The sequence below is a fragment of the Cherax quadricarinatus genome, chromosome 30, assembly GCF_038502225.1.
Source record: "Cherax quadricarinatus isolate ZL_2023a chromosome 30, ASM3850222v1, whole genome shotgun sequence".
NCBI lineage: Eukaryota > Metazoa > Arthropoda > Malacostraca > Decapoda > Parastacidae > Cherax > Cherax quadricarinatus.
In genome coordinates, this window is record NC_091321.1 from 1,495,918 (window position 1) to 1,509,409 (window position 13,492).

At 41.6% G+C, this 13,492-nt stretch overlaps 1 protein-coding gene across 2 annotated transcripts in view; it reads left to right on the plus strand.

The window, feature by feature from the left end:
• The window catches only part of LOC128692597 (nibrin), a 73,441-nt gene that overhangs the window by 41,486 nt on the left and 18,463 nt on the right, over positions 1-13,492 (plus strand). For both annotated transcript variants that reach the window (XM_053781783.1, XM_053781784.1), the window contains exon 10: positions 2,605-2,719. In XM_053781783.1, coding sequence (XP_053637758.1) covers positions 2,605-2,719 — 115 coding nt within the window. The remainder of the gene's footprint in view (positions 1-2,604; positions 2,720-13,492) is intronic.

Consider the following 13,492-nt stretch of genomic DNA (forward strand, 5'->3'; position numbering starts at 1 on the left):
AAAATCGCCGATGCATAAACATCGTTGAGACTGCTAACTTCGCGAGAGCATAATTCCGTAAGTTTTCCATCAAATTTCATACTTTTGGTGTCATTATGATCGGGAAAAGATTCCCTATCTTTTCATAAGATTTTTTCTAATTTGGCCGACCCTGAGAACAAGTCTTGGAGAGGGCCTGTCGACCCTCAATGGGTTAAAGGCTCCCCATTTTCATTTACCCCTGGCACCCCAAATTCTGCTTTTTGTTTTAGTAAGCTATTCGTGAAAAGGGGTTACTAGCCCATTGTCCCCAGCATTTTAGGAGGAAAGATTCTTATTCCTCTTCCCCATGGATATGAAATAAAAAACACTATTAAGATAAAATCAAAGAAAACTTAGATGATTGTGTATACGTAAATGTGTACATGTATGTGTAGTGTTACCTAAGTGTAAGTAGAAGTACCAAGACATATGTGAAATCTTGCATGTTTATGAGACAGAAAAAAGACACCAGGAATCCTACCATCATGTGAAACAAATACAGGCTTCCTTTTTACACTCACTTGGTAGGATGGTAGTACCCTACCTCAGTGGGAGACGGCTGACTTGTTAAAAAAAAAAAAATTGGTATCGGGAGCAAGGGGGCTACTAACCCCTTCTCATGTAAAAATTAGTAAATGTAAAAAGAAGGTAAACTGTATTTTTCTTATTTTTTGGGTTATTTTGCCTCAGTAGGAGATGGCTGGTATGCTGAAAAAAAGAAAATACTATATATGAAAGTGTCATTTACCCAAGCAGTGATGACATATATTTTTGGGGGGCTGTAAATGCCATACCATGATATCACTCATTTAGCCAGCTCGGAAGTACTTAAAGTTGTCTTTGCTTTTTTAGGCCTTCTTCATCTCCTGTGTATAGTGAAGGATTTTCCACTAGGTAGTTTTATCCATGTCTCCAGACTCTACTCTTTGAATCTTCCCTGCTAGTTTTAACCCTTTGACTGTTGGTGTCGTATAAATACATCTCATGAGCCAGTGTTTTTGACGTATTAATATGACAAAATTCTAGTGGCTTCAGATCAAGCGGGAGAAAGTTGGAAGGCCCATATGTGAGAGAAAGGCTGTGTGGTCAGTGTGCGCAGTATAAAAAAAAATCCTGCAGCACACAGTGCATAATGAGAAAAAAAAACTGACTGTGTTTTTGGATTAAAAAGCTGAATTTGAGGTGTATTTTCGTATAGTATTTATGGTTGTATTCTCATTTTCTTGGTCGCATTTCATAGAATGGAAGACATATTACAGAAGCAGAGATGATTTTGATTGGTTTCACGATGAAGAGGGCCTTGAAATTGAGCTCAAAGTAGTGGAAATGTTTGATTTTTGCCGATGTTCAAGAGTAAACAAATGACATCACCATCCAGTAAGAGTCCAACTAGCCATTCTAATATGCAGTCATGAATGGATTGACATTATTTATACAATTATTACAGTAATGCAGTAATCTGCATAACAGTAGATCTTCTATTTTTTGTGTGAATAAAAATTTAAAATAGAAAACAAGAGTAATATGAGGGGCCTGGAGATGTGACTAATGAACAGAGAAAATGTTACTTTAGTGCCAGGAATGTCTGCATTGTTTTTTCTGGACCTATTTTGAAATTGGCATCTTTTTTAATTTGCGTGAAATTGGCCAAATTGCCAATTTCTGACCACTTTATTGAGTAGTTGAAATCGGTAATGGGTGCTTTCTTGTACTCAATTGATAGAACAAATGGAGTTCTAAGGAAATAGCTATGAGTTCGGTCGACTGGAACAACGGAATTGGCTGAAAATAGGGCTCAAAGTGGGCGAAATCGCCTATGCGTATATATCACCGAGATCACTAACTTCACGAGAGCCTAATTCTGTAAGTTTTCCATCAGATTTTGTACTTTTGGTGTCATTACCATTGGGAAAAGACTATTATTTTATAAGATATATATATATATATATTTTTTTTTCGAATATTTTGCGACACAGAGACACTTCAGGATTTGGGTTTTCGACAGTCAAAGGGTTAAGGGTGTAAACAAATTCCAAGTGCTGTGCACAGATCATGTGCCCTTGAAATTGCCACCTTCTTGGTATATCACAAATTCTTATTCAGTCACATGGTTTGCCTGATTGATGACCAGAATGTGACTTTGTGACATATTTGTGTCACAATTTATAGCTTTGCCAAAAGGGCAGAGAGAGTTGTTCAAGTCATACAACTGAAGTCTCTATAAAGAACAGCTGCAGTTAATGGGTATATTAAACTTCAGTTATATATTATTTGGGGTATATTAAACTTCATCTCCATGGGAAAGTGGAACAGAATTCTTCCTTCATAAGCCATTCGTGTCATAAGAGGTGACTAAAATGTTGGGAGGAAGGAGCTATAACCCCCTTCTCCTGTATATATTACTAAATTTAAAAAGAGAAACTTTCGTTTTTCTTTTTGGGTCACCCTGCCTCAGTGGGATACAGCTGGTTTCTTGAAAGAAAGATTATTAAACTTCAATTGTATATGAGAAACTTAAAAAAATATTAGTTATTCATGTAAAAATTTGTATATTTGCATTTCTCTTGTACAACTGTTATTCAGGTCACGGCCAGTAAATGGAGAAGACACTGCACCTTCATCCAAACGTATCAGTATTCATTACCCTGACCAGATACACCAAGATCACCCAGACCCTACACAGCCTATGGAGTCACAGGTAACTTTTTCTCATATTTATCCCTTTCAGGGTCCAAACCCCCGATCTGAAACTTGTTCACAGGGCCCAACGACTTTCAAAAAAAAAAAAATTCTTATTTTTTCTTATGAAATGGTAGAAAATCTTTTTCTGAAGTAATAAAACAAAAGTACAAAATTTGATGGAAAATTGGTGAAATTATGCTTTCGCAAATTTTGCTGAGTTGGCATTATTTACGCATTGGCGATTTTGCCTACCCACTTTGACTCCTATTTTAGGCAAATTACATTGTTCCAGTTGACAAAATTCTTAGTTATTTCGCTAGTATGCCTTCCATTTTATTGATTGAGCACAAGAAACCGCCCAATCAATTATGTATTTCAACTACCCAATAAAGTTATCAGAAATTGGTCATTTGGCCAATTTGACACAGGCATTCTCGGCATAAAAGTAACATTTTCTCTGTTCATTAGTTATGTTCCCAGGCTTTACATATGAATTCCATTTTGATTTTTTATTTGCACAAAAAATAGAAGACTTACTGTTATGTAATACAGTGGACCCCCGCATACCGCACACATCGCATACCGTACAATCCGCATACCGCTCGCTTTTTTTCGCAAAAATTTTGCCTCGCATACCGCCCAAAAACCCGCTCACCGCTCTTCGTCCGAGACGCGTCCAATGTGCGGCCTGAGCCACGCTCACATGTTCCGCCGGTGGCATTGTTTACCAGCCAGCCTCCGCGGTAACATCCAAGCATACAATCGGAACATTTCGTATTATTACAGTGTTTTTGGTGATTTTTTCTGGAAAATAAGTGACCATGGGCCTCAAGAAAGCTTCTAGTGCCAACCCTACAGCAATAAGGGTGAGAATTACTATAGAGATGTAGAAAAAGATCATTGATAAGTATGAAAGTGGAGTGCGTGTCTCCGAGCTGGCCAGGTTGTATAACAAACCCCAATCAACCATCGCTACTGTTGGTGGTACAGCTGCTGCTGCTGCTGTACCACCATCAGCTGCTGCTGCACTGTCAGCTGCTGCTGCTGTTGTACCACCGTCAGCTGCTGCTGCTGCTGTAGTACTGTCTGCTGCTGCTGTAGCATCGTCTGATGCTGCTGTAGCATCGTCTGCTGCTGCTGTAGCATCGTCTGCTGCTGCTGTAGCATCGTCTGCTGCTGCTGTAGCATCGTCTGCTGCTGCTGTAGCATCGTCTGCTGCTGCTGTAGCATCGTCTGCTGCTGCTGTAGCATCGTCTGCTGCTGCTGTAGCATCGTCTGCTGCTGCTGTAGCATCGTCTGTTGCTGCTGTAGCATCGTCTGCTGCTCCTGTAGCATCGTCTGTTGCTGCTGTAGCATCGTCTGTTGCTGCTGTAGCACCGTCAGCTGCTGCTGCTGCTGCTGTAGCACCGTTGTTGGTGTGGCTTATTGAGAATACCAAGAAACAATTAACCCCAGAGGATTTGCCACCCAGGATAACCCAAAAAAGTCAGTGTCATCGAAGACTGTCTAACTTATTTCCATTGGGGTCCTTAATCTTGTCTCCCAGGATGCAACCCACACCAGTCGACTAACATCCAGGTGAACAGGAAAAAATGCCTGGAACTAGTGCTCATATTGGTGAATCTAAAGCCAGCAAAGGTTGGTTTGAGAGATTTAAGAATCGTAGTGGCATACACAGTGTGATAAGGCCTGTTCTGGAAGAAAATGCCAAACAGGACCTACAGTACTCAGGAGGAAAAGGCACTCCCAGGACACAGTGTCTCATCAGTCATTGCTGCATCTTCAATAAAGGTAAGTGTCATTTATTCTTCATTTAGTAGAGTAGTACATGCACAGTATATATTGTGCATGTACTACTCTACTATTGTGCATGTATCTTTGATTTCCATTATTTCTTATGGGGAAAATTCATTCGTATACCGAACATTTCGCATAGCAATCAGCCCTCTTGCACGGATTAAAGTCGCTCTGCGGGGGTCCACTGTATGTTAAATCCGGTATTCGATACATTTTAACGCAAAAATTTTGCCTTGCTACTCGTTAAAAAACCCGCCACACGCGGTTCGTCTGGGATGCGTCCACATGAGTGCCAATGTTTACAAGCCAGCCAGTGTGCTTGCATCTAAACATACATTCGGTACATTCCATATTATCACAGTGTGTTTGGTGCTTGTTTCTGCAAAATAAGTCACCATGGGGCCCCAAGAAAGCTTCTAGTGCCAACCCTGTGAGAATTAGTATGGAAATTAAGAATGATTTTGAAGGGTTTAGGGCTAACCCTGAGAAGTCTATGCCAATTGTGGAATCCATTGTGCCTACTTCAAAAATTAAGGAAATGTGTGCAAAGTGGGTTGAACTGCAAACATTTATGGATGAAAATCACCCTAACACAGCTATTGCAAGCCGTGCTGGTGACTATTACAATGACAAAGTTGTGGCCCATTTTAGACAAATCGTAAAGGAACGGGAGGTACAGAGCTGTATGGACAGATTTGTTGTGCGACAGAGGTCAAGTGACTCTAAAGCTGGTCCTAGTGGCATTAAGAGAAGAAGGGAAGTAACCCCGGAAAAGGACTTGCTACCTCAAGTCCTAATGGAAGGGGATTCCCCTTCTAAACATTAACAACTTCGACACTCTTCCCTCCTCCCATCCCATCAATCATCACCAGATCTTCATTAAAGGTAAGTGTCATGTATTCTTTTGTTAGTAGAGTACTACAAACTGTGCATGTCTTCTTCAGTTTGTGTGCATTAAACTTAATATTTCATGTGGTAAAACTTTTTTTTTCATAGTACTTTTGGGTGTCTTGCACGGATTAATTTGATTTCCATTATTTATTATGGGGAAATTAATTCGCCTTCTGATAATTTTGGCATACGATGAGCTCTCAGGAATGGATTAATATCGTATACTGGAGGTCCACTGTATTGTAATAATTGTATATATAATATCAGCGCATTTGTGAACACACATTAGACCCACTAGTTGACGTGTATTGGATGCGTGACATGATTTGTTTACTCTTGAACATCGGCAAATATGGAACATTTCCGCTACTTTGAACTCAATTTAAAGCTATTTTAAGTCCTCAAAACCATCAAAATCATCTCTATTTCTGTAATATATCTTTCATTCTATCAAATGAGACCAAGAATGTAGCTATAAAAACCATACAAAATTACACTGCAGTTATTTTTTCCTCATTATATACTGTGTGCTTCAAGATTTATCTTATATGGTGCACACTTACTGCATCGATCCATTCTGTCATATTTAGTCCCAAATTCATCGCTCGCAGCTTATCTGAGTGAGTTCAGCTCATCATATAGTACTATGGCACGGTCCCTGAAAGGGTTAAAGCCCTTCAAGGAGGGGTGCCTTGATCCTGGCAAAAGGTGTTTGATCATAGGAATTAGAGCTACCTTCCTCCTTTCTCAGGTCAAATCTGATTACTACCTCCTTCAGTCTAAGCAAAAAAAAAAGTTTGAAAAGAAAAAGTGTTGGGAAATAATTGCATAAAACAAAAGCTTGTTAGGGACCTTAGAGAATATAAAACATCAATATCTGTTCATCCTAGGAGTAGGTTGGTGGACAACATCTGCCCAGGGAGGTACTACCGTCCTGCCAAGTGAATGTAAAACGGAAACCTGTATTTTTTTTTTATTTTTTATTATTATCACACTGGCCGATTCCCACCAAGGCAGGGTGGCCCGAAAAAGAAAAACTTTCACCATCATTCACTCCATCACTGTCTTGCCAGAAGGGTGCTTTTCACTACAGTTTTTAAACTGCAACATTAACACCCCTCCTTCAGAGTGCAGGCACTGTACTTCCCATCTCCAGGACTCAAGTCCGGCCTGCCGGATTGCTGGTGTCTTTTTTCTGTTTCATAAACATGCAAGATTTCAAGTACGTCTTGCTACTTCTTACACTTAGGTCACACTACACATACATGTATACAAGCATATATATATACAGTGGACCCTCGACCAACGATGGCATCGATTAACGATAAATCTGACTAGCGATACATTTTAACGCAAAAATTTTGCCTCGACTAGCGCTTAAAAACCCGACCAGCGCTATTCGTTCCGTACCATACGCGTCCACTTTGGCCTGAGCGCGCCTCACTTGTCCCTTTGGTGCCAGTGTTTACAAGCCAGCCAGCCACCGCGGTCACTTCCAAACATACAACTGGAACATTTCATATTATCACAGCCTTTTTAGTGATTGCACCTGCAAAATAAGTCGCCATGGGCCCCAAGAAAGCTTCTAGTGCCAACCCTTCAGCAAAAAGGGTGAGAATTACTATGGAGATGAAGAAAGAGATCATTGATAAATATGAAAGTGGAGTGCGTATCTCTGAGCTGGTCAGGTTGTATAATAAACCCCAATCAACCATCGCTACTATTGTGGGCAAGAAAACGGCAATCAAGGAAGCTGTTCTTGCCAAAGGTGCAACTATGTTTTCGAAACTGAGATCGCAAGTGATAGAAGATGTTGAGAGACTTTTATTGGTGTGGATAAACGAGAAACAGATAGCAGGAGACAGCATCTCTCAACCGATCATATGTGAAAAGGCTAGGAAGTTGCATGACGATTTAATTAGAAAAATGCCAGCAACTAGTGATGTGAGTGAATTTAAGGCCAGCAAAGGTTGGTTTGAGAGGTTTAAGAAGCGTAGTGGGATTCATAGTGTGATAAGGCATGGTGAGGCTGCCAGTTCGGACCACAAATCTGCTGAAAAATATGTGCAGGACTTCAAGGAGTACATAGACAGTGAAGGACTGAAACCTGAACAAGTGTTTAATTGTGACGAAACAAGCCTGTTTTGGAAGAAAATGCCAAGCAGGACCTACATTACTCAGGAGGAAAAGGTACTCCCAGGACATAAGCCTATGAAAGACAGGCTTACTCTGTTGATGTGTGCCAATGCTAGTGGTGATTGCAAAGTGAAGCCTTTATTGGTGTATCACTCTGAAACTCTCAGAGTGTTCAGGAAAAACAATGTCCTCAAGGCTAATTTGTGTGTGCTGTGGAGGGCAAACAGTAAGGCATGGGTCACTAGGGACTTTTTCTATGACTGGTTTCATCATGCATTTGCCCCCAATATGAAAAATTACCTAATTGAAAAGAAATTAGACCTTAAGTGCCTCCTGGTATTAGACAATGCTCCTGGTCATCCTTCAGACTTGGCAGAGCGACTTTCTAGGGACATGAGCTTCATTAAGGTGAAGTTTTTGCCTCCTAATACCACTCCTCTCCTGCAGCCCATGGACCAGCAGGTTATTTCCAACTTCAAGAAACTGTACACAAAAGCTATGTTTGAAAGGTGCTTTGTAGTGACCTCAGAAACTCAACTGACTCTAAGAGAGTTTTGGAAAGATCATTTTACCATCCTCAATTGTGTAAACATTGTAGGTAAGGCTTGGGAGGAAGTGACTAAGAGGACATTGAACTCTGCTTGGAAAAAACTGTGGCCAGAATGTGTAGACAAAAGGGATTTTGAAGGGTTTGAGGCTAACCCTGAGAATCCTATGTCAGTTGAGGAATCCATTGTGGCATTGGGGAAGTCCTTGGGGTTGGAGGTTAGTGGGGAGGATGTGGAAGAGTTGGTGGTGGAGGACAGTGAAGAACTAACCACTCATGAGCTGCTAGATCATCTTCAACAGCAAGAGGGCACACCTGAGGAAACTGCTTCGGAGGAGGGGAGAGAGAAATTGAAGAAGTTGCCTACTTCTTCTGACACTGTTGTGAACCACTTTAGGAAAGTCATAAAGGAACGAGAGGTACAGGCCTCTATGGACAGATATGTTGTGTGACAGAAGTCCAGTGACTGAAGCTGGTCGTAGTGGCATTAAAAGAACAAGGGAAGTAACCCCAGAAAAAGACTTGCTGCCTCAAGTGCTAATGGAAGGGGATTCCCCTTCTAAACACTAACATCTCTCCCCTCCTCCCATCCCATCAATCATCACCAGATCTTCAATAAAGGTAAGTGTCATGTAACTGTGCATGTAATCTTCAGTTTGTGTGTATTAAAATTAATATTTCATGTGGTAAAAATTTTTTTTTTCAATACTTTTGGGTGTCTTGCACGGATTAATTTGATTTCCATTATTTCTTATGGGGAAAATTAAATTGACTAACGATAATTCTGACTAACGATGAGCTCTCAGGAACGGATTAATATCGCTGGTCGAGGGTCCACTGTATATATATATACACACACCCCTCTGGGTTTTCTTCTATTTTCTGTCTAGTGCTTGTTCGTGTTTATTTCCTCTTATCTCCATGGGGAAGTGGAACAGAATTCTTCCTCTGTAAGCCATGTGTGTTGTAAGAGGTGACTAAAATGCCAGGAGCGAGGGGCTAGTAACCCCTTCTCCTGTACAAATTACTTAATTTAAAAAGAAAAACTTTTGTTTTTTGGGGGGCCACCCTGCCTTGGTGGGATACGGCCAGTTTGTTGAAAGAAGAAAAACATGCAAGATTTCAGGTATGTCTAGCTACTCTTATGTAGTGATACTGGTCCTGTGAGGAGCAGCAGCAGGATAATACTGCACCACCTCTAGGGGCCCTTAACAACAACAACAACAGTTTGGTGTGGTCATGGGCACCAACACATGGTGTGTGATTCTCTTATACTTTATCCATTTATCTGCGATGCAGATTACATGGTGAGTTTAAATATGTGGCCTGTAGTTATAACTTTTCTCTTGACATATGCAAGACATCACCATCCCTGTAGAAGCCATTATTAGATGTACTAGTCATTATATTTTGTTGTTGCAGAAGTACTATGAAGATTCTATGTTCAATAAAGCCTAGAGGTAAGGCCTGTGTTTCTATCACAACAATTTATTGAACATAGAATCCTGGGCTACCTGGTGGTGATCCTGCGCTAGACTACATCACAACATGGAGCGTTTACTGAAACCTGAGAGGCTAGACTGTGACCCCAGCTTATCAACGGCTGCTCAGGAATGGAAGCACTGGTTTAAGACTTTCGAAAACTTCTTGGGAGCCCTTCCTAAAGAAGATCTAGATAAACTAAGTCTGCTCATCAATTTTGTGTCACCTAAGATATATGAGGCTATTTCTGAGTGTAATACCTACGAAGATGCTATCAAAACCCTCAAGTCTCAGTATATTAAACCTACAAATGAAATCTTTGCACGCTATCGCCTTGCAACTCGCCGCCAGCAGATTGATGAGTCCTTAGAGGAATACTTTCAAGCACTGAAAATCTTAGGTAAGGACTGTCACTTCCAAGCAGTGACAGCTGCTCAGTATTGTGAAGAGTCCATCAGGGATGCTTTTATCAGTGGCCTGCAATCACCAATAATAAGGCAGCGTTTATTGGAGAATAAAACTCTCGACTTAGCCGCTGCCTTTGACCAGGCAAGAGCTCTAGATTCAGCCCAGAAGAATTCTGAAGTATACAGTACCGCTCAGCCTTCTCGAGTGGTAAGTGCTGCAATTCCTGACCAAGACTCTTGCAATGAAGTTACTGTGGAACCTGCCTCAGTGACAGCAGCAGCAGGTACGGTGTGTTTCTTTTGTGGTTTTTCAAGACATCCACGTCCAAAGTGTCCTGCTCGTGAAGCAATGTTCCATAAATGCCACAAGAAAGGTCACTTTGCGAAAGTATGTCGTGCTAATGCATCAACAAGAGCTAGTGCCTCCACACATTCCAGTGATCATGTGACTCTAGCAACAGTGACTTCTGCGGCTACTCCAAATTCACTGTCAAAGGCAGTTGTGAAAGTATTCATCAAAGGAACAGAAGTAGATGGTCTTATTGATAGTGGCAGCTCAGAGAGTTTCATCAACCTTGACTTAGTTAAACGGCTCTCCTTGACTCTACATCACTCATCAGGTACCGTTTCCATGGCATCAACATCTCTCTCTATTCAGACCTTAGGGTTTTGTAAGGTAAATCTCAGAGTTAATGGAAAGGATTATCAAGATGTACATTTAGCTATTCTGCCACAACTGTGCTCTGATGTTATCCTTGGTCAGGACTTTCAGAAGCTGCATGGTAGTGTCACCTTAACATATGGAGGTGAACTGCCTCCTCTTGTTGTCTGTGGACTTAGCACTTTAAGGGTAGACCCACCAAAGCTGTTTGCAAATCTTACCGCGGATTGCCATCCTATATCAGCTAAGTCACGCCGCTATTCTTATGAGGATCGGATGTTCATTGAGAAAGAAACTCAGAGGCTGCTGAAGGAGGGTATTATAGAACCGAGTGATTCTCCTTGGCGTGCACAGGTTGTTGTTGTTAAAGATGGTTATAGGAAACGGAGACTGGCTATCGATTACTCTGAGACAATCAACAAATTTACACTTCTTGATGGGTACCCTCTACCTCGAATTGACGATACAGTGAACAAAATTGCTCAGTACTACGTGTTTAGCACAATTGATCTGCAGAGTGCCTATCATCAAGTCCCTATAAGGAATGAAGATAAACCATACACAGCGTTTCAGGCTAGTGATGGCCTGTATCAGTTTACCAGAGTCCCTTTTGGAGTCACCAGTGGGGTAGCCTGCTTCCAACGAATTATGGATTCACTCATTCAGGAAGAGCAACTCATGGGAACTTACGCGTATTTAGATAATGTTACCATTTGTGGCAAGACCCAGGAGGAACATGATGCAAACCTTGATAAGTTTTTGGAAGCCGCCAAGAAGAAAAATATCAGTTACAATGAGGAAAAGTGCACTTTTTCAACTAAAAGGCTTAGCATCCTTGGTTATGTAGTGGAAGGAGGTTCAATATTCCCAGACCCTGAACGACTACGACCTCTACGGGAACTTCCAATGCCTCAAGACAAAAAGTCACTCCGAAGAACTCTTGGTCTCTTTGCTTATTACTCACAATGGATCTACAACTATTCAAGTAAAGTCCGCCCATTGAGTGCTACCACATTTCCTGTGACAAAGGAAGCAGAAGCCGCTTTCCATACTCTCAAACAGGACATTGAAAACTCAGTAGTTCAAGCCATTGATGAGTCCCTACCATTCGAAGTGGAAACGGATGCATCTGACATTGCCATTGCTGCAGTCTTATCTCAGGCAGGACGACCAGTAGCCTTCTTTTCGAGAACTTTTCAAGGATCAGAGAAATGTTATGCTGCTGTAGAAAAGGAAGCCCAGGCCATCATAGAAGCAGTTCGCCACTGGAGGCATTATTTAACTGGTAGACATTTCACCATAAGGACTGACCAACGGTCCGTGATGTATATGTTCGACAAGAGGCACAAAAGTAGGATAAAGAATGACAAGATATTACGCTGGAGGATGGAACTATCGTGTTATGACTTTGATATCCTGTACCGACCGGGTCAAGAGAACATCTCACCTGATGCATTCTCTAGGTCCCACTGTGGAGCAGCATGTCATGATTTGCAATCACTCTCATCTCTCCACAAGGCTTTGTGTCACCCAGGAGTTACACGCCTGTACCATTTTGTCAAATCAAAGAACATGCCCTACTCAGTGGAAGATGTGCGACAAGTGATCAGAGCATGCAGAGTATGTGCAGAGTGCAAGCCAAACTTTCATCAGCCAGAGAAGACTCATCTCATAAAATCCACCCAGCCTTTCGAAAGATTGAATATAGATTTCAAAGGACCTCTACCAAGCACAAATCAGAATAGGTATTTCCTTAACATAGTAGATGAATATTCAAGGTTTCCCTTTGTATTCCCCTGTGCAAATATGGCTGCTTCAACTGTTATTAGTTGTCTTTCACAGTTGTTCTCTATTTTTGGTATGCCAGCTTATATCCATTCAGACAGGGGATCCTCGTTCATGAGTAACGAACTTCAGGAGTTTTTGGCTAGCAAAGGTATTGCCTGCAGCAGAACAACAAGCTACAACCCTCAAGGCAATGGTCAAGTGGAGCGGTTCAATGGTACTATATGGAAGGCAGTTACAATGACATTAAAGTCGCGCAATCTACCTGTTCAACACTGGCAAACTGTCCTACCGGATGCTCTTCACTCTATTAGATCACTGCTGTGCACAGCTACTAATGCAACCCCTCATGAAAGACTCCTCAACTATTCACGTCGTTCCTCTACGGGAGCCTCCGTGCCCACTTGGTTATGTCATCCTGGACCCGTTCTCCTGAAGAGTCACCGTAGGATGAACAAGACGGATCCTTTAGTGGAAGAGGTAGAGCTCCTGCAAGCTAATCCACATTACGCCCACATTCGCTACCAAAATGGTGAAGAGACTACAGTATCTACAAGACATTTAGCCCCAGTTGAAATCCCTATTAGTGTGGAATCTCAAGATACACCAATAGATGTGAAAGATGCTTCGTTTTCTCCTGGAAAGCCCCTTGAGACTACCCCTATGGAAATAGAGGATTCTGCTCCAGCAGTTAATCAAACCCCGCTGGAAAATACCGAACCTGGTGAAGAGGCTCAAGGGCTACGAAGGTCGGGACGTGTACGTCGCCCACCTAACAGTTTGGGAGATTACTGTCTCTGATATTTTAGAAGGGGGAGATTGTAGTGATACTGGTCCTGTGAGGAGCAGCAGCAGGATAATACTGCACCACCTCTAGGGGCCCTTAACAACAACAACAACAGTTTGGTGTGGTCATGGGCACCAACACATGGTGTGTGATTCTCTTATACTTTATCCATTTATCTGCGATGCAGATTACATGGTGAGTTTAAATATGTGGCCTGTAGTTATAACTTTTCTCTTGACATATGCAAGACATCACCATCCCTGTAGAAGCCATTATTAGATGTACTAGTCATTATA